Genomic DNA, 22581 nt, shown 5'->3' with positions numbered 1-22581 from the left:
GCTGAATTAATTTGGCCATAAAAACACGCATTTTAGGTGACAGTGACTCTCCAGAGATTTGCTGATGAGCCATTTTATGTCATCCAGTGACAAGGAAGAAATGGCAATGTTTTAACTTCACGTTTTAGGATTAGAAGGAGAAATTTTGTGAGAGAGGTAGGAGAAGGCAGTAGCAGAGACACTGAGTCATGCACAAATGAGAGTACACAGCAGGTACGCACATGGTAAACTTCATTTGAACTTGTTTACAAAATTGACAAAAAAATATCACCTTGTAAACTTATTCACATTTGTTGGAGCTCACAGAACTGGTTATACTGGCATGCTGAAATAAAGATTGTCAAGCCTCATCTCACCCTGGAGGACACACAAGTGAGTTGACCCCTTACAGCAGCAACAAACTCAGCAAGGAACAAGATTTAAAGCTTGCATTGGGAGGGAATTTCTCCAGCAGTTTTTGTACCACCAGGGAAAGGGCTGGGTCTGATTCCTGATGCTTCCTCAAACAGAGGAGCACCAGCACAGGCAGTTTGGGTGGAATCTAAAAGCTGTGATGAGCTTTGGGTATCACCTCACCCAGTGCAGTCAAGGGCCATCAATTGCATCAGAAATGGAAGCAGTGGAGAAAAAGATGGAATTTATCAAGTAATACTTTGTCATTTCCTGAATTCAAAGGCCTCCAAAGAGCACGGACCCTGTTCCTAAATGAGACCATTCAGGGAAGGAGGGAGGAAGGGCAGGAGGAGATAAGATGCACAGTACTTTTTTACATAAACAAAACTTAAGCATTTCCAAAATGACCAGCAGCTTAACCCTCTGCCATCAAATCTGAGCTGCGAGACAGGAGCTTTCCCCAGCTCTAAACCACACTGCTCAACTTCAGCAACTGCAGAAGGACAAAATGGAAGTAAACTGAAAATATACTTGGATGCATTTTTTGGTAACCACTTCTGGTTTCATTCTCAGACCTCAGATTTCAGAAATGGAAGCACACAGACATTGTTATTTCTGAGATACCCACACATTTCAGTAACAGTCAGATCATAAATGATGAACAAGAATGACTTAAAAATAAACCAGACTTCATCAGTTGTATTCCAGGGAATGAACCAACACCATGCAGGCCTGGCCAGGAGCACCTTCCTTTCAAAAAAGTCAGGGAAGAGCTTCACTCTACCCTCAAAGGCAGGATAGCTCCTGCCAGGGCTCATCTCCAGCACAGATGAGTTAACAGAGTTAACATCACTAAACCCAGGAATATTTTTGGTATAGTGTCCCCTCCCCAACGCCCTGAACAGAAGCCCAACAGTGGGGACTGCATCAAACAGCACAGTCCCAAATATTAAAGCAATTACAGTTAATAGAAATAATCCTTCACTTTCCACACCCCAGGCTGCTTCAGAAAGCACTGTAACAAACAGGAATAAAACATTACAAAGATGAAATCTGATCTCTTTAGACTTTGAGGTACATTATCAGCAGTTGGGTTATCAGTCTCCAGAGTTAAAACAGATCCACCCTGTGTGACTGGACAGCACAGCGAGGTTCTTGGAAGACATTCCTGTTCTCCCTGGGGCAGTGTCCAAGGGATTCAGCTCCACCTCCCTGCTCTGAGGGGTCCCTGGTGCCAGGGCTCCCCTGGCTGGGCTGAACTGAGCAGACTCGAGGGGAAAAACGAGTGGAGTGTGTATATAAATAATTCACAAACTGGTTTGTGCAAATTTTTTTTATTTCCACATTTATATCACAACGTGTCCACTTAAAGGACCAAATAGCAAAGTTGCTCCCTTCTGCATCCCAGGAACACAGAAGTCTAGTTACTGTACATTCACTAAGGCTCTTTGTTTTTGCAAATTGCGTTTATGATGGATATCCATAAGGCAAACAATATCTAAAGGAATGGTAACAAGTATATTTCCAGCATACAAACAGGCTTCCTTTTTCCCTCTCACAGTACAGTTACAAACTTGTAGCACCCTCATTACATTTAGATTCTAGAAAAGGTGATTTTTTTTCTTTTTTTTTTTTTTCCTTTTTGTCTTTTTGTTTTTTTTGTCTTTTTCTTTTTTACCTATAAGTTTGCAGGAAGGGAAAAGGAGGAAAAATATTTGGCTGGTGGTGGTGGGATCAAAAAATATCGTTAAACATCTAGTTTTTGCAGCATTTCTCAGAGACTGGATTTAAACTGAAACCAGACTAAAATATGTGGATGCCTATGGAATGTTGAGCTGAAGCTGGTGGCCCAGCCTGCAGTGCAACACCTGCTGTTTAAAACCCAATCTCCGTACCACATGACTCTTAAATAACGCAATCATGTTTCAGAGATGTGATAGAAATAAAACTACAGTTTTTGCACATTGTCTCTCGAATATCTCACTGCCAAATAAAAACCCAAATCAAGTCAAATAAATAGATGCATATTTTGTTAAGGTAACTTCCACAATTTTTTTCTCTGTACCTGCCTGTAATAAGATTCCGGCATTCAGAAAGTGCTGGAAATCCTCTTCACTTCTTGGGGACTAACACTTTTTATAGCTGGCTTGCTCTAAGAGTTTTAAACTCAACTGATCAAACCTTCGTATGCCTTCCTTTTGCAATTGTTAGTAAACTGGTAGCAGCATTTCACAAAAAGGAGAATTTAAAGGAACGAGCTGGAAAGGCCCAGCTCCCTCCCCCCCTCTGCTCGTGGGGCCTGTTTGTCCAGGACAGGAGGCTCTCTCCAGCTGGAAGTGGCATCGTGTCTGCCAGTTCTGCCAAGTGCAGGTGTAAAAAGCGTGCTTAGCAGAACTGCTCTCAGTCTAGGCAGACGTAAGGCAGGATGTTCAATCTCCCATCATCCCCGTGTGGATCTAAGGATATGCACTGTGTCCAATCATACCAGTTACCCTGTGTGTCATAACAACCGTTCACGCCTGGCCAGTTGTGGTCACGTATTCTGTCGAGGTCATCGCCCGTGACCTCTCTGGTGACCCCAGGCAAGTCTGTAGGTTTGCTGTTAGGAGCTAGAACGTGAGTCTTTCTAGCCTCTTTTCTAGTGCTTTCCTCCTGCTTTAAATACTCAGACATGAAGTAGTGAGCTCCTGGAGTCTGTACTCCTGATGAAGATAGCAAGCTACTCTGTCTGTTTAAATATGACTGAATGATTTCATTTCTGGACAACTCTTTCCAGTTCGTTTGTTCAAAGGGGCTTTGCAGGTTGGGTTTTTGCTCCTGCTTTTCCGTTTCTGTCCTGTGCTGTTCAGTTAGTGCAGGGATTTCTACCTGCAAAGGATCTTTCGGTGTTAAAGGTTTTATCTGTCCTGTCATGGGATCAAAAGTGAGTTTTCTCTCTTTTAACCTCACAGGTTTCACACCCCCTTCTATCACGTGCCCATCCAAGTTGACTGTATAGTCTCTGGGTCGGTACCTTTTCTTCTTTTTGCTATCAGACCCTGAAGCAGCATCATCACTGTCCATTCTGGAAGTGTCCTGTGGGAAGCCCATGTGTGATTCCCCGGGGTGGCCTTTGCAGCCGGGAGCCGTGTGCTGCTGAAGTGTCCCTGCTGTGTGCCTGTGCTGGCCCTCGGGGGCTCCCTGCTGCTCCTGCCAGTGCTGTGCCACCTCGGGGGCCGCCTGAGGAGGGAACTCCAGTCTCTTGGCTGGCATGGGAGGTGTGGATGGTTGCATCAGGGATGGAGGCGGCGACGGCACCGGCGCGGCGTCCGCGAACTGAGACCTTTGAGATGGACTGGGCATCGAATCCTTTGGTGAGTACGTGGTGTGCTGCCGAGCAAAAGTATCATGCCTAACGTTCCTGGGGCTAAAGGAGGAGCAGCGTGGGCTCTTGGGCTGGTGGGGGCCCGTGGCTTCTTCTGATTTATCATGCTGCTGAAGCACTGCGGTCTTTAGTAACGAGGAAGTGCTTGAAGGTTTTACAAGTCCTGGAGAACTGGTGTGAGGTTTTACAGCATTTACTGGGATCTTATTGTGTTTATCGTTTTCACTGAGATCTGTCCTGCTGCTTTCAGGCCCTGCATGTAGGTTTATGTCTACAGGACTAGGAAAATTTTCAGGACTACCTCCAATTCCATTGGTTGGAGGGGGCGAAGAGTTTTGTAATACTTCATGACTAGCTTTGGAGACCTTTGGGGCAGGAGGGCCCTGATGCCCGTCCCTGTGATCACCTTTCCTTTTCCTATTTCCCAGTTTCTCTGTTTTTGGAGAATTTAGTTTCTGGATATCATTCCTACTTTTCAGTTCGCTGATGGGCTTGGCGCCGGGCACAGCAGGAAGTTGGGAGTCTGGTTTGCAGTTGTGGGCACCTCCATTTGCTGATCCTGGCGGGTTGGGCAGCCCCCTTGGCACTGGCTCGTTCTGGGTTACGGGTTCTATCAACTTCTGCCAATTCCTCAGCAATTTCTTGGCACGTTTGGCAAGTTCCTCATTGGATGTCTTCTTCCTCACCTCATTGATAAGCCTCCCGAGTCTGGTTTCCTACAAAGACAGACAAGGTGGTTTACAAACATGTATCATTCCAAGCAAAATTCTTAAGGAATGGTTCTGCTTTGTAATGCTCACCCCTGAGAAACACCTGGTTGAAAACACTAAAGATTTAAGTGTTGAATTAATCTTTTTGGAAAGGATTAGTCCAGTGCTCTGCCACATGAAACTGACTGTAGGTTTCGAGTCATGCTGTCTTTTTTCCCTGGTAAAAGTAGGAGAGCTGGGAAAGACATCAGAAAGGAATTTTTCAATGAGGAAAAGCCATAAGAATAAAGGTGCAGGTTCAGATTCGAGGGGAAATGCAGCACCCAAAGGTGTGTGTTTATCACAAGGGAAGTAAAAGATCTGCAGAGAGAGCCCAAGAGAAAAGAATTCCAGGATCTTTGCCTGTTACAGTAACTTGTTAACAATAAACATTTCCATTTGACAAACCTGACTACCAGGTGTGAGTTGTGTCCTACCTTTTTCCTCCACCTCTCTCCTCTCCCTTCTCTCCCCAGCCTTGTGGAAATGTATGAAAAAGCCATTTAATCAACATTCCCAGGGTGTCCCAAGGTGGTTTCTGAGCGGAAGGAAGCGTTTGATTGTTCCCAAAGCACATTTGAAAACAAAGAACTGTTCCACAAGTCAGATTTCTTAAGGAAAGTACTTCAAAGGAGAACACAGACCAGACTGTGAGAGAAAGATGCAAGCTGTTGTCATAGATATGTTGAAATACAGGTGGAGTTGTAATTAAGCAACAGTTAAAAGCAAGAACACCGCTAATTTCAATACAAAGAGTGAAAAAGAAATATCTAATTCAGCCATAAAACTTCTTTTGACTGTTTCTACGAGTGACCAGTGAGAGTTCAGCTCTCCCTACACCTGACCTCAGCACAAATATCAGGCCTTAAAACCTGCTTTACTGCATTTAAGATTAATTTTCCTATTTCAGATTTTAGGTGCTTTGTCATCAAATGTCTACAAAGGTGACCAGAAGTGCAGGGTGATATTGCTGAGTGCAACAGAATTAATCAGTGGCAAGTGATGATTAATGTAGTGCCCTGCACAAACAGGAACTGTGCTGCCCAGAATACTGATCTGGGCCCAGAAAGGATCCCTGTGTTCAGCCAGATGACAAAATAATATCTTAATTGTGAATCCTTTGCAATCCATCTATTGTTTGCAGAAAAGCTCTGATGGAAATTAGAAAGGCAGGGAAAAGTCCTTTTATACATATAAAACAGTCATGTTCAGAGGGTGACATACCTCAAGTGCCTCTTTGGTAATGGGATATTTCTCCAGGCTGGAGATCACTTCCAGCACTGCCACCATGTTATGGATCTGCAACAAGGAAGACAAAGTCACTTCATGTTTCATGTACTGGTCTTAGTTAACAAATGTAATTTAAGACCTTCCACTTTATAATTGCTGGAAGCATTAATCACAAACTGCTATCAGACTGTCTGGCTTTAGGGAGCTGATTGTTCAAGGAATAGGGACAAGGACACTTTTCCTGACCTAGTTGGAAACTGCAGGAGCTGTAACAAACTCTTATGTAAAACCCAAGGAAACAGTGGCAATAAAACTGAGAAACAAAGTTCTGAGACCCCTCTGCAAAGCATCAATTAACTGTGCCCACCTAATTGGAGCAAGAGCCAAGTGGGGCAGGAGCAGCAGTGGGGAATGTGGAGTTCAATCCTTCAGACCCCACTGCAGGCTGACCCAGGTCACTGCTCTGCAGTTCCACTCCCAGGATCACTTTTCCTGCTCTGCACACAGGAGTTCCAGCCTGCAGGTCCCTCCTCGGGCCAGGGCTGTGCCCAGCAGGTGTCCCCAGACCATCAGCCACCCCTTGCTGGGGCTGGACATGGGGAGGAAGAAGGGCACAGCCCCTCATCCCCTGAGGAAGTGAGGATCAGGTCCTCTGATCACATCCTGCATGTGTGATTTTAATGGTTTCCATCAGAAACCACACACTGCATGATTTAGGGGTAAACATGGCAGCGCTGGGTTGGACTCTTGAATCTTGGGAGCTTTTCCAACCCACACCAGTTTATGATCCTATAGAGAGATCTTTGTTTCCATTACCTGATGTTAAGAGAGCTGAAACCTGGAATTTCTAATTCACCTTTGGAGACAGATTTAAAAGATAAGCAAAGGAAAACTTGAATCACAGTCTCATTTATTGCTTAATTGCATTTATGACTCAACTGGATGTGAAGTGCATGTGAGAAAAATCTCTCAGCAAGAACCTCTGCAGGGATCCTACATCATCCTGAAACCTCATCAGGAGCATCATCATCATCACCAGGCAGCTCTGCCCTCCCAGCACGACCCCTCCTCTTAAAAACATTGACTTGTGTGAGAATTGGCTTTTCCAAGTCAGTTCTGCCCCTCCACTAAGATCCCACAGGAACAGCAGGAGCTGATCTCCTCCCTCCAGAAAACCTTGGGCTCAGACCATGTTTTGTCCACCCCTGCAGGACTGTTTAGTGCTATTCAGGAGTTTTGTGTTATTTAGGAGATACCTGGGTAATGCTGTCAGCGATGAAACACTTGTCCTGATTTTTTGATTCACTTTTATCAAATTTATGTTTAAAGTCTATGCAGGCTTTTAATGATTCTAACTCCTATAGGGTGTAAAACCAACTCCAGGCCAAAGCTGAATTAATTTGCCCTGGTTCTTTCTTCACTCTGCAGATATTTAAAGCCCTACCATGAGGTCAGGCCTGGTAAAACTCTGCTTAACCTTTAGAGCAGCAAGAGCACTATTCTGATATATTTTAGTTCTTATTATTTCACTTCAGTGCTCGGACTTTCTTCCATGTTTCAACCCTTGCCCTGCCCTCAGAGCCCAGGAAGGACAATTTAGCACCACAGTTTAAGCAATACACAACATCAGGGTTGGGTTTTTTTCAGTTTTTAGAACCACAGCCCTTAGAATAGTTAAAGCTCAATTCTGGGAGTTTCCAGACAAATATTTTTAAACTTGCAAAACACGATTCTCTCCTTCCCAACACATATTTTAGACTATGAATTACCAGAGTGAAAAAGTCTCTGTTGCACACACCATTAACTGCTACAATTATTTTTGCAGTTACTGGTAATCCCCAAATATTCATTATCTAAATGAAGAACTGATGGCAAAAAAAAAAAAAAGGGTCATTGGCCTATCAGAAGGTGAAGGTGGGGAAAGTGATACCAAATATTCATTATCTACATGAAAATCTGATGGAAAAAAAAGGGTCATTGGCCTATCAGAAGGTGAAGATGGGAAAAGTGATACATTCATGTGCACACACACCTACAGAAAGGTGAAACTGCTCAGGGAATTTCCAGTCACAGCTGTGCCTCTGTTCAATACCCCCAAGCACACAGCAGAGGATGCCCCTACACCACCCCAGCAGCACTGCCAGGCTGTGATTCCCTCCCTGCTCTGGGGAACACGTGGTGCCAATTAAAGACAGTGAAAGTGGCCTTGCACCCTCAGCTCCTGCTGGAACACAAACCACCCCTTTTGGATTCCTCACACATTTGTAACCAATTGAGAACACGCTGTCACGGAGCAACTGCTGAGCAGAGCACGAACATCTCACACCCCAGACAACTGCCAGCAGCTCCTCTCCTTTTCTCTTTTTTTTTTTTTGACCTGTAGAGAAGCTTAATTCTTTGAAAATAAATACATGAAATGTTCAAGCACGTTCAACAACTTGTCCTCCCTTCCCCTTGTGTGGTTTTTTCAGAATGTTTCGTCCTAAGTGCCTTAAAGAAAAGCTTATAGTAAAAATCATATGTGCCTATTTTAAAATAACACAGATTATGAAATTACTTGTAGTGCAGTTAAATACAGTGATGGAAATGAGGACCTCCTAAAACACCTCAAATATCACCTGTTCACTTCAGAGATAACAGCAGCATCCTGCACACCAATACCTTCACCTTAAACCAACTGTTACAATAAAATCCATACATTATCACATAACCAAAGTGACAATAATGTTACCAAACCTGCCAGGACACCACCCTGCTTTGAGCAGCACCAGAAATGATCATTTATTAACACAAAGGGCTACTGAAGATGCTTACTGGGAACAGAACAGACAGGTAAAGTGCCACAGAGCAGAGCAGCACAGGGAATTCAGCAGCCCCACTCCCTATGGACACTGAGCTGGAACTGCCCAGGTCAGCAACTCAGGAATTTGCATTTTGGTTTCCATGTGCCTTTGTCTGCTCACACTGCAACCCCTTAATACCCCCCAAAACAACTTCCAGCTCCCCCATTTAGGAGCTTGCAGCAAACAGCTCAAGATAATTGATAAGGAATTGATAAGGTGTTCCAAATTCTGCCATGCTGAGAGCACTGAGTGGCACACACACTAATTCACTCCAAAGTTTACTGGAGAACATCTGCTTTGAGTCATCCACGATAATCCTTTCCAGCCAACCCTAATGACAGCCACAGAAAACAAATCTTATTTATTCCATGCAAGGCTCCTTAAGTCATTCAGCCACACTCTGGAGCTTACTATTGCTGAGATCTTTTCCAAGTTAAGCACTGAATGCCTTTACTCCAGCCTCAGACAAAAGCAGGGGTTTCTGAACTCTCAGGAAAAGATCAAGAAGCTTAATTTTCTTAACTGCCATCTTAATCTTATTTCAGCATTTATAAAGCAGGACTAAGTCAGTGACTAATTTCAGGGGGTTACACAGCAGTTCTAAGGGGTTTTGGGGAAGGTTGAGGTACAGCTGTTCCCTCCCAGCTCCACTTCCACCAGGAAATCTGAAAGCAGCAGCAAGCTCAGCATCCATACAAGCTCTGCCACCACTTCCAGGTGCTGGGATGTGTTTTCTGTGGGATGCTTTGATTCTCTTCCTTTGCTTATACACCAGCCCAGACCCCAAAAGCAACATGAGCAGCCCCAGAACACCAACACCTTCCTGTCCTGCCTGCACACACAGCACAACCTGCACTCTCTCACTGCAGCCTGAAAAACAAATGTTACAGAAACTTCCTATTGCAGACACTCAGATAAAGCAATAATTTTGGTTTTTTTATACTTCACAGGGATGTTTCCAAAGATCTTTGCATGCCTGACTAGACTGTGATAAATGACAAACCAGCTCTGAGTTACCTGGAGTAGAAGGAGCAGCTCTTTCTGTGCAACATGAAAAACTCAATGCACAATTCCAAAAAAACCTTGCTCATGCAGATTCCTGCCTTTCAGGTAGAAAGGCTCTTTTCAACCACAAAATTCAAAAGTCATCATTTAATACAGTAACATCATCCTTCTGAGTCACATTAGTGCCTTCACAAGTTTCTAAAGGACACTTAAATTTGGCCTGGAGTTGCTCATCACTGACAATCCTCTAAAACCAAAGTGTGACACCATCATCCTCCTGGAATCACAGCTCACAACAATCCCAGCCTGACTCCACCACGGGCATGGTGAACAGAGCACACAGGTATCACAACACACTGCTTTGGAGAGAAGATATTTGCCATCATACTCAACTACTCCATCAGAATATTCATAAATATCCAAATTTTGATGGTTTCAGAGAAAGTTCTGCAACACTGTCCCATCTGTAGCACCAAAGCAGTGTGACAGAAGCAAGCAGAGAAGTGGAGACACTGTGGGAGACTGAACAGATTTTTCTCTTCCTACAAACACAAATCCAGGTGTCCATTGCCAAGCTGGAGGTTTCTGGTGGCAGTAGGGTCCAGACAGAAGTTGACAGGAGCATTTTTTGTCTTCCCCCTGCTCCAGAGGGCTGTGTATCTCCTCAGGGAGTGCAGGAAAATGTTCAAGTTGAAGGTGAATATTGCTGGGGAGGCAGAGCTGACTCCCAGGAGGTGCAGTGCCTGCTCCAGGGGTGAAGACATCACTGCTGTTCCTTCTCTTGGAGCTCTCAATGTCACCTGCAGCAGCTCCTGCCCCACATCAGGGTCCCCCCTCAGTGTCACACCTTGCCCCAACACTGCTTTTGTACAAAAGCTACTTCACTGCACAATAATCTAAAACATGGAATAAGAAGTGAGGAGAGAAAAGTTGCTATTCACAGGAGGCTTTATTTAAATGTGACAACAGCAATACAGCAGTGCAGAGTTTATTTAGCATTTTGTGTAGGAACTATGAGACACCAGACACTGATAATGCACACCACCAACAGAAAATTGTCATGTCATTTGTTCAAAGGTACAGACCAAACACACCAAGTTAGAATTCAGGTTACAACCTGCTGGTATTTAGTTCAGTTCCCTTGCAGCTGATCTATTAACAGTTCCCCCTAGCCCCAGTGTGACATGATGTTGTCTAAAGATAGGGAACACCAGATACTATTCACAGACACAACATACCAAAAAGATGACCATGCACTACTTTGCTCACATTATTGAAAACGTCTGAAAGTCAGTTTGCCAAGCATAGGTCCACTATTAACCAGTACACAAAAAAAATATTCTTAAAGGTAGAGGCCAGTTTTCTAATAGTATTTGGTAAAACACATCTTTAAACATGAAGGAATCAAGTATTTGGGTTGAAAATAATTCAATAATTCATTCACTGGGAGAATCTTCTATGACAGAGAAATTCATGCTTTGAAAACTGATCAGAAATTTGTGCTGCAAAACAAGGGGTAGAAAAAATGCTCCTTGAGTACCAAGAAGAGTTCCAAAGAGTGAGCAGGCACAGGAAGCATTATCTGTACCTCCAGATTTAAAACTCCCAGATCTACTTTAAAGAGTCAAACCAATCTGCATATATTTTATTTGTACTTGGGCTTCATTTAATAGCAAATTAACATCACACAGATACTTTCCTGTATATGCTTTACAAAGGCAGGATCAGCAAACGAGAGTAAGGTCAGAAATACAATTCCACAGTGTGAAGGAACCAGTGGACCTGAAATATTTCCCTGGGCAGTGCCCATGCACATCCCTGAGCTGGGCAGACACCAGAGCAGCCAAGAGAATGAGAGGAGCTTGCCAGCACAAAGCCCAGTTTGCCCTGGCACTCACAAAGGGCCTCCAGACACAAATCCCCAGCAGCTGGGAGTGCCATGAACAGCTCTGCAGGGAGAGATTCTCTCTCCCCTTTCCCAGGGAGGCACCCAAGGCCCCTGGCACAGCAGGAACAAACTCCAGGCTGGGCCAAGGCAGGGGAAACCACCCAACAAAAGGAGCATCCACTGGAGGAGATGGTACAAGAGGCAGTAAAACACAGACTGTGAACACAAGGCACACCCCCAGCTCCCTGTGCTACAGGAAAATGTCTTGAAGGCAAACAGAAAACAGCAACAGTGAAACACTTTTCTCCATTCACGTTTATTAGCCAGAAACTGAAAGACATTTTTGTTACTACAGAAAGAAATAAAGAAATACCTGTTGGCTTCAACAGTTACTAAACATTTTGTATAACACCGTAGGAAACGTGCCTGCAGTGCCAACCCTGAGCTGCAGATGTACAAAGATTCACTGCAGTATCACCCCCAACTTCTTTTTCCACACCCCACAACAAACCCATCTTACCAAACAGTGAAGCTGGACAAATAAAAATTCCTTAGCCTGAGTTTAAAGAGTCCAGTAGCCAAAGAGGCTACATGAAATATTATTTAGTTGGTAAAAACTCCTGCTGAAGGAGCAGAGCACCAGGGAGCAAAACCCCAGGCAGCCACTGCCACTCCTGGTGGCATCCACCACAGCACACCGCAAACAAGATCATTTAGTGTTGTTTTCCAAGCTGTAAGGAATGACAGAGGAATCAAATTCAGCTGGAATTACATCTTCATCTCAAGCTGCAACAGTGCAAGAAGAACATACACCAAGAGGAGGTCAGAGGACAGCAGGATAACCGTGTTTTGAAAACATGGTTAATAACATAAAGTTGAAGTTTTCATTTCATACCACATTGGAAAAATAGGAAAGAGATGCATGAAGCTTGAAATAAGCCTTCCTCTACGTTATTAGTCATAATAAAGAAATGTTAATCAACTATTTTTATGCTCACTGGCCTAATTTGCAACAAGACAAATACTGATTGCCTACAGAAATAACCAGTGAGCTACCAGTGCACTCAAATAATCTCTCCACGGTCTCCTGAGCCACACTGGAGCTTTAAGAACAGATTAGACAAGTCCAGAAGGAGCTGTTCCAGGAAGGTGATGGACCACATGAAGTCCCTTCCAGCCATGCCCCTCCACCTGAGGGACAGACACTGAAGGAGCACAAACACATCACACCATTTCCATCTACTCCAAACTAGACTCAGAGCAGCAATTCAGAATTGTCCTTTCAAAAAGATCCATACAGCTAACCCTAGGAAACAGCTTGTTTTGTAAAAGACCTAAAAATTCACCACTTCCAACCTCACTGCCCCAGCACTGTGCTGCATGTGATCCCAAAAACCTCAAATGCCCAAAGTTTCTGTCCCCACTCAGGCTCTGTCACCATTTCAGCCACCTCACACTCACCCCCAAACCCCTCAACCCTACATCCAACTATGATACACTTTCCTTGGCTACAGGAAAATCATTTCTCCTCCTCTTCCTCCTGTACAGAAATTCCAAACAGACAAATCTTGGTAGTTACTATTTATTATAAGCCATGAACTGAAGTCCAAAATTATTGCTTCAAAATTTAGAGAGCCATAAAATGAGGTTGCTGTGCAAGCAAAGTCACGGGGACAACTGGTCCTACTTCAACAGGACAGAAATGCAGTTGGATGATTATTCAGGCAGAATAATACAGAATATGTAGAAAATCCAGCCTTAAAATGTGCCCCTTGTGATTCATCTTGGGGCTGTTTAAGGAACTCACTTGAACTCACTGCTGGTACCTCCCCTTATTTTACCCATCCCTCAAAGTATCTACCCAGATACTTTAAAGAAATATTTATTAAATAGTCATTAAATTATACTTATGGAAATATGATTTATTTATATTTATTAAATATTATTTAATAATTTTATTAATATTTATTAAATATAATCTTACCCAATCCTTTATTTATATTTATTAAATATTATTTTACCCATCCCTTAAAGTATCTACCCAGATACTTAAACTGTTATTAAATAAATATTTATTAAATACTCATTAAGTTATATTTTAATAAATATAATTTAATAAATATTTGATATCATTAAATTATATTTATTAAAATACAATTTATTTATATTTATTAAATATTATGTAATATTTTATTGATATGTATTTATTTTTATTTTACCCATCACTTTATTGATATTTATTAAATATTGTTATTATTAACCCCTTTATTGATATTTATTAAATATTATTATTATTAACCCCTTTTTTGATATTTTAAAATATTATTTTACCCATCCCTTAAAGTATCTACCTAAAGCTGTTAACAGAGAGCAGTTTATATCTGAGTGCAATTCAGAAAGGCCCTACTAATGTCCCCACAATACACAATTTTCACTCTTTTTTAAAAAGTAAAACCATTTATCACCATCCCAGTGTACTTTAAATGCAGCAGGCCAACTTTTCTCAAATTTCTAGGGAAGTTTCTCAGCTGATTCCTTAAATGATAGAGGAGGATGAGGTGAATACAATGTTGAATTCTTTGTGGAATATATTAATTCATCACACTGAAGTGCAAGATGCTCATGTGACTGCTCATGAGAATTTAGGCAGGGTGTATTTGTCCACAAAATCTGAAAAAATAGTGTTACAAACCGAAAAAGTTTGTGGAGAAGTCACTGCATCCTTTCAAAAACTGTTACCAATAGTGAATTCTTGTCAGCACACACCATAAACAAGTTTTATGGATATGGAAAAAAAAATTGAAATCAATTTACACATCTCCTAGACTTACTGCTCTCCAAATTCTAGATTAAACACTGCTGCCAGTCAGCCATTTCCAAATACCTCTATTCTCTGAGGGCTGTGTCACCTCAGGACAACGTCACCTGTCAGGAAAGCAAAGCCCCCCAGTAATCCCTGGAGAATTTTTGGCCATTCCAGCCACTGGCACAATCCTCAGCAGCTCCTTGGAAACAAAATGCCTTCTCTACCTTTGGCTGGGGAATAAAGGAAGGTGGGCATGGAGCCTTCTCAGCTCAGGGTTTGTAAAAGCAGCTCCACTCGAGCCAACTGCCCTGTGTGGTCATGGCAGGACCAGGAAACCCAGGATTCAGCAGCATTTTTTCAATATTTAAACACAGAACATGGAATTGTGGAATCCCAAACTGGTTTGGGTTGGAAAGGACCTTAAACCCCACCTCATTCCACCCCCCTGCCACAGGCAGGAGCACCTTCCACTGTCCCAGGTTGGTCCAACCTGGCCTTGAACACCTCCAGGGATGGGGCAGCTCCAACCTGGCCTGCTTATTTCTAACCTAGTGGAAAAAAACCTCTCAATTTCCAGTTCAGAAAGCCCCAGTGAGGTTAAGCCCCTTGGCAGCCTGTCTTGAAAAGTCCAGCAAAGAGAATACGAAGTCAAAACCCCAAAGCTCCTATTTTGACAGACGAACTCCTCCTCACAAGACAAGGGACACTGAGTTTTCCAGGATGCAGCCAGGCTCCTGAGCAGTGTAAGCACAGGGGTTCAAACCAAATCAATCCAAATCCATGAGCTGCAGGCACTCAATTTCACAAAGAAATCTGAAACATCACCTCTTACATCTTCTCCTCCACCTCACTGTGCTGAACTCTATTCAAGAATCAACTGTGGTTTCTCCAAGGATTAAATACAATATTGGAATACTGTTTTTTCCTGGAACTTTCAGGATGCCAAATTATATAGAGAAAAGTCCAGCAAAGAGAATATGAAGTCAGAACCCCAAAGTTCCTATTTTGACAGACAAACTCCTCCTCACAAGGCAAGGGACACTGAGTTTTCCAGGATGCAACCAGGCTCCTGAGCACTGTGCTCAGCCCTGGAGCTGCAGGCACCCAATTTCACAAAGAAATCTGAAACATCACCCCTTGCATCTTCTCCTCCACCTCACCGTGCTCAACTCTATTCAAGAATCAATTGTAGTTTCTCCAAGGATGAAATACAATACTGAAATAATATTTTTTCCTGGAACTTTCAGGATGACAAGTTACACAGAGACATTCCCTGTCCTTTCCTGCTGCAGTTAATTTCCAGAGCATGAGGAGTGTTATGTACTGACCTGCTCACAAAGTGATGGCTTGAGTTACAGACATTTGTAGATGGGCTGGAAATTTGTTCACCAAAGACAATTTATGACTGTGCATCACCACCTGGAAAAAACACCATGTTCCTCTACCTTCCACAGCTCTACACTCCTTTAAAAAAAATAAAAACCAAACCCTCCAGATCTGTACTATAACTGTGATACTCTGCAAGCTGATCCTGCATGGAAACTATGTGAGAAAGCAGCTCACAGAAGCACTGGCTGTCACTCTGAGACAAGACTTCCACCTCTGCAGTCGTCTCCACAGCTCCAAGTTTGAAAACACGCCCAGCCGAGCGTGTCCCTGAATCCCTTGGATGCAGGATCCCTCCTCCCCAGCTGCTGGGTTAGAAACCACTCTGTTCACTAAAACACAGCTAATTATGTTTTACTTCCAGTGACTCCTCAGCAGAAATTGCTACCACTGACTGTTTGGACATGCTGAAAATTGTACACTTTGATATTAACAATCACACTCAGGCACGCACGGCTGCCCTGTGAAAGCCGTGCCCCTGAAAACACCAATTCTCTGCAGAGTTTGAGCAGATTGCACCTCAAATTAAAGCAATTTGCTGGCACTTAAATATTATTCCAAACACCAAAAGCATGAATTACCCTCAAAAAGAGTAATTTAGCTGTTAGAACACTGAATAAACAAACCTACATTTACATCAAATTGAATATGAGGTATTTACTTACCTTTACCTTAAATTATTTCTTTAAAGACCAAGTGTAAAAGTGGGGCTACATCCTACCACATTACACAGACCTAAGGAGTATATTTAGTGTTATCACCAAGCACATAACTGGCGAGAAGAGATAGCAGCAGAATATTATCAGGCAAAACAGACATGTTTTTATGTAAAAAAACTACACTGACATTAATTTAAACTCCAAGCCTAATGTATTGGAGTAACTATGCCTTAAAAGCAGTGAATCTTGACTAACATCAAACTTCTGCAGCAGGCAGAATCAATTCCTCCTTCCCCTCTCCTGAAACTTTTGTGGTTCCTGAAAAAAAAAAAACCACTAATTGTCACCTGCAGCAGCTTCTTGAAGAAACTGGGAAAGGATCTCACAGGGAGAAAAAGCTTCAGCTGCAGTGGAGCTACTTTGATCAGGAGCCAAAGGTGCCAGGATGACAGTGCTGATGTGTCATATGACCACAGCAAAACCCCAAAAAAAGGCAACCACGCACACCTCACCACCCCTAAACTGGGCTCGCCTCAACTTACCAGACAAAACCCCCCAAAAAGACAAATTGGAATTCCCAGCCCAGCCCAAAAGTTCTGAAACACAGCCTGAGCTGAAAGTCTTCCCATTTCCTAAGGCACAGGTTGGGTCCCTCTGCACATGGGAGCTCTGGAGTGTTTTCCTCTGGCCCCTGCTGGTGTCAGGCTCAGTGCCCTGGCAGCAGAAGCTGATGTGGTTCCTGCCATCCCCATCCCATCCCCATCCCATCCAGCTCCAGCCCTGCCAGGATGGCTGCTCAGCTCCCTGCTCTCTTGGCATCAAGGTGTGCCAAGCTGCACTCAAATGGCCTCACACAGGGTCCAGAACATCCCCAATCACAGCAACTCAAGCAGTACCAGCCAGGGGTCCTCTGCTTTCTGGGAAGTTTGTTCCAGCACATCTCTCCTGGAAGAACCCTGTTCCAAGCTGTGGCTCCTGGTGACTGTCAGAGGTTATTCCCCATATTTACAGTACCTACAAGAAGTTGGTTCTTCCATTGAGGAGCTGTTTCATGGCTACACCAATAAAAATGTGTTAATGAGTTCTTTCCCTGCAGCCTCTGAGCATTCAGGGTTTGTTTCCCACCAAGGGCCCACGTGCAGCACGTGCAGATGGGTCCCTGCTGCAAAGTTTTATAATTTGGATTTAAAAAGCTCTTTGATGACCCAGGCTGACAATGTGAGGGGGCTCAAGCTGCTCTAGGACAGCCTGAGCTGCCACCACCCCACTGTCACCTCTCCTTGCCACACAATTCCCCCTCTCTGAGCCCAGGAGGAGCTGGGCCATGGAAAGGGGTCCCTGAGGAGCTCCTGTTCAGGTAGGGCTTGGCCAGGTGAGTTCCTTGGTTGGGTCAGCACAAGGGAGGGATCAAGAACAGCTGGAGATGGGGACACGATCCCAGCAGCTCTCCCAGTTCCACTGGCAGCTTCAGCTGGTGTAAGCACAGGGTTCAAGCCAAATCAATCCAATTTCTGATCATCTGGAGCATTGTCCACACAGCCTTCAGTGGAAGGTGGTGGTTTACTCTTGAGTTGCAGAGTTCACTCATGACTTACAGCTCAGGAGCATCCTCCTGGCTGGCTGTTTCCCAGTTATTCCAGGACACATTCAGAGCCCCTGTATTGCTGCATGCCCACAAACAGGATAATTCCAAACATCTGTGAGCCACACACAAGTGACAGCAACACAAAAAGGCTCTGCAAGTGAAACTTGACCATAAGGCAGCCACTGTCACCTCAAAAAACCCAGACAGGCGTGGTTAACTTTTCCAGGTGACAACACCTCCTTCCTGCCAGGTCCCAAGGCAGCAGGGAAGCACCCAGGAAGCAGCAACATTCCACTCCTCATGGAATCACACACTGGGCTGGGCTGGAAGGGACCTTAAAGCCCATCCCATTCCATTCCCCTCCCACACCTTCTACTGTCCCAGTTGCCCCAAGCCCTGTCCAACCTGACCTTGGGCATTTCCAGGGATCCAAGGCCTCCCTACCCTCACAGGCTGCTCTTCTTTTCTACTTCCAAACTCACTTAAACACTTTAAGATCCAATTCTGCTGCCAAAACTATTTGTGATGCACCAGAAGTTTTATCAAATAATTGAGCTACATCAAAAAGTACCTAGGAAAAGATCCATATATTGCCTTTTTTCTTCTTTAAGTCCTGATCAATTCCTCGGTTCAGTTCACCACACCATCCTGCACACCTAAAATGGGTGTGTGTAGCAGGAATAAGAAGTGGGTGTTATTTAAATTGTCACTGCTGCCGAAACAAACACTCAAATTAGAGCTTCAGAGCAAATGACTACTGCCATCATCACTGCAACCTGGGGAGTTTCAAGGAATTAACAACTGAAAAGCAGTCTGGCATTCCCCTTGCTTTGACCCCACAATTTAAACTCTCTGATATCTCTGTTCACTCAGATTTTGTCTTAGCAGCCTCAAAGTTCAGAATGGTCTCAGTGCTACAAGGGGCACTGAACAAATTACAAGTTTTTAAACCTCCAGCCTTCCAACCCCTCTCAAGAAGCGACAGCCAGCACTGCCACTAAACCAAATAAGCTATTTCAGAAAGAAGTGAACAAGCAATATTCAAACCAACTGCACCACCACGCCCACACAGTGAATTCAAGTGAATCCAAGTGTTTGTAATGAAGACCACTAAGAAACACAGACCTCATTTAAAGTTATTATAAAAAACCTGAATGCAATGGGACTCTCTCCTTCAGGCCCAAATCTTTATCTGAAACTAAAGCTTGACATGATAACAACACTTTAGACCTTGCACATTAAGAAATGCTCCCCAACCCCCTACATTTTGTCACACACCTGGAACAACCTGCTGCCTTCCTGCACAAAATGTGAGACTGCTCCAAACAAGATGAGCTGCAAGTGAGGAAAGGGACAAAGAGGGCAAGAGGTACAACAGGTTCTCTGCACCTCCCTCAAAACTGCTAAGCTCATTAGGGCTCACAGAAAAGGATAAAGCTCAAGCAAGAGCCATTCCTAGTCTACTTTCGCCCACACAGAACACTTCTGCACCCAAAGAAATCACTGGGACCCTCAGGAAGTGAAGCACCAGCTTCCCCTGCTTTCTACATATATTTATTATTTTATTACATTTATTTTATTACACCTTCTTAAAACACTGCTGAAAAGCACCTGTACCACTGGTGAGGGGGGTTTTGCCTCCAGCACCTTGGTAAAACAACCACCAGAGAAAACAGCCTTTAAAGCATCTTTAACCATGCAACTTGTGCCAGCTGGGAGATCAGCCCGTTCCAATGCACCACCCAACATATCCCAACACACAGGCTAATTAATTATTAATAATTCAGGCCATGGACCACTCCTGAAGGTCCTTGCAGCAAGCCCAGCTGAGGTACTGCATGAAGCACAGGCTGAGTTAGAGCCAAGCCCAAGCTCACAGGGAGCACACAATGCAGGCTCTTACTCAAACCAAAGCTGGGTTTGTGTCACAGAGGGGTACTAATGGCAAATAATGAAGTTATTATCTAATATTTAAAAACAGGAACAGATTGCTACATATTCAGCATGAGGAACCATTTAATTGCAAGCACAATTCTAGCAGCTGGCTGGAAACGACAAGCTCGTCCACAGAGCAAAAAATCAACATTTCTCATTACTCCTGACTTTATCAGGGAATAAACTCCCCCAGCAGCACAGAACATGAGTTACCAAGGCAAAGGGGTTCCGAAGGGGTGGTTTCTCAGCCTTGTTCCCACCAGAATCATGGAACATCTCCCCTGTGAGACCTCACAGAACAGAACTCCTGCTCTCCTCCACCTCCTGCTATGTTCTCACAGAAGCCTTGGAAGGAAAGTGATGCTGGTACTCAGTGCTTAGGTCATGGAGCAGAAGTGGTTTGCCCATATGTTTCCTCGAGGAGAAAAGGCTGAATAAATGAAGACACAATACCAGACATCCCGGGTGGCTTCTAGGATGATGTAAGTTCTTTTAAAAATAGCTTATTTCTTATAGGTCTCCTTTGAAATAGTTCAGAATTTACACAGGTAACCTCTAAGTGTGAGAAACTAAGTTATAAATATATTCTGCAGCCATTACTAGAGGAGGTTCAAGTGCTAAACATGTGTAAATTCAGTATTGCTCCCTAGTCAGCAGGGCTTTATGGAGCAGCTGGAGATGAACAATCAGCACAGGAGATGATTTCCTGAGGCCAGCAGGTTCTGCAAGCTTGGGGAAACCATTATTTTGACCAGTTCAACCCAACAGAGGTAGAGAAACTTATGTCCTATTTTTTTTTTTTCACTTAAGGCATGACCTGTGAGTCGACCAAGATCCAACTAACCACTCAGGAATAAATATCCACAATGGCAGCTCATGTTAGGGGATGTGTTAGGGAATTTAAGTGAAGCTTAAATTTACAGACCCTACAGTAAAGCACCATGAAGAACCAAGCATCTCCTCCCTCCTCAGCCCCATAGAACTGGACTGGTTTTGCCCACCTGACACTATTGGTGCAGCTTTCAGCCTCTCCAAAAACACACACACCAACTACACTGAAAAACCTGAATTAAATCTACGCCTCAAGCTTGACCTTCTTGGTAAATGAGGAAGTCAGTGGCAACAATGTCTGCTGTAGGTTTGAACACAAGTAATTCTGTCAGAAGATGATTCTGAGAGCCAGCAGAAAGTAGCTGGAGCTTTCCATGAGTCCCTGCAGGCACAGCAGCTCATGGCTGCACTGACTCTCCCAGCAGGAAAACAGCACAGCAGCTCCTTGTACTCTCATGATGGTGCTCAAGTGTGATTAAACTCAAAATCTGCTTTTTAAGGGTGTTCAAAATGTAAGTTTTTCTTCCCTCTGTGCCAGTGACATGCCAGGTAGTGAACCATCAACAACACCACATATTCCATGTGCTTTGGAGCCAAGAGTCTGAGCTCTCAGCCTGCACAATGAACCTCAGCTACACCACCTCTGCTCTCCTCCCAGAAAAGGTTAAACTGGAAGACAGACCCTGCCTACAGGCACTTTGGAACAATGGGCTGATTTTTCTGCCACCAATTATTGCCCTGGATAAGTATCAAGTATGTAGAATTATAATTTAACATACATCACTCCTAAACTTAAGGGGCTACTGACCTGTTGGGAGCAGGGAGCTGCCTGGTTATTTTGGGTCCTCTCACAACAGCATCCTGAAACATCAGCGTGTGGAGAAAGGGAAGAGTATCCACCACAAAATTGACTTCCTGGCTGCTTAGCTCTGCACAGCCACAGTGTCTGACAAAGTAACACCAGAATTAGGGTAACCACTGCAGCTGACAGTTCTGAAGTCAAAAGACACCACAGATCTGCTAGAATTTTATTAAAGTAGGTTGGCACTCGGTCTCACATAGAGTGAAAAATCTGCAGCTCAGAGCAAACAGGATTCATGAAGTGCACTAACTGACATTTCAGCAAGATCCACGTTAAAGTACTGCAAACTCAGACAACGCTGACATTTAACAGCTCACAATTACCACCAGGATTTGTTACTGTTACTCCAATGCGTAACACTGCAGCTCCCCTCAGATGACCAGCCCAGGGAGTTCTACAGAACCTACAAGGCCAGAGTGATTTTTCTTCAGTCCCCATGACACAGGCAGGCTGCTCCGGGAGGGGTTCCAAATGACAATAACTTTACTGGCTACTTTAGCACTTTGATGCAGGTCTATCACAAAAAAACACTTGTTCAGATAGGAGCAGGTATGACTTTAATGGAACCCAAGCACCATTTCACACATCCCAGCCCCTAAAATAACACGTATACATTCAGCCTGATGCACCAGAGGCTGCCCCCACAAACTGCAGATGGCCAAGGCAGACCCACCTTGGCATCCTGCGGTGGTGACTGTTGATCTAAGACTCAAAAATTGGACAGATTGAGGGCCCTGCAGTCCTCTCACAGTAATAAACACCTAAGCGAAGAACTGCTCGGATGAGCCAAAAAACCCTTAAAAGGAGCAAATGATCCTTTGGATAACCGCCGCTTAAGGCCACTTACAGGTAAAATACACGCTGACTTCTGTGCTTACACCACATCCCAGAAGGAGCCCATAAGCTCATTACGGCGCTGAAGGAAGGGATAAAAGCGAAGACCGAGGCTGCTCGGTGCTGGAGCAGCTCCAGAGCCCCGCAGCCACCGCCGGAGCCCTCCCGGCGTCCCCGCAGCCCGGGGTCCCCCCGGCCGTGGCCGGAGTGG

At 44.1% G+C, this 22581-nt stretch overlaps 1 protein-coding gene across 1 annotated transcript; it reads right to left on the bottom strand.

Annotated features, from left to right (window-relative positions):
• Positions 1–1711: 1711 nt before the first annotated feature.
• Positions 1712–5849, bottom strand: MED26 (mediator complex subunit 26). Its single transcript, XM_005428525.2, has 2 exons — positions 5731–5849; positions 1712–4473 (listed from the first exon to the last, which is right to left on the bottom strand). The coding sequence occupies exons 1-2, from the start codon at positions 5839–5841 to the stop codon at positions 2794–2796; spliced, it is 1791 nt and encodes a 596-aa protein (XP_005428582.1). The 5' UTR covers positions 5842–5849; the 3' UTR covers positions 1712–2793.
• Positions 5850–22581: the final 16732 nt, after the last annotated feature.

The sequence above is a fragment of the Geospiza fortis genome, unplaced genomic scaffold (assembly GCF_000277835.1).
Source record: "Geospiza fortis unplaced genomic scaffold, GeoFor_1.0 scaffold241, whole genome shotgun sequence".
Classification (NCBI taxonomy): domain Eukaryota; kingdom Metazoa; phylum Chordata; class Aves; order Passeriformes; family Thraupidae; genus Geospiza; species Geospiza fortis.
This window is presented reverse-complemented; position numbering and strand designations above follow the sequence as displayed.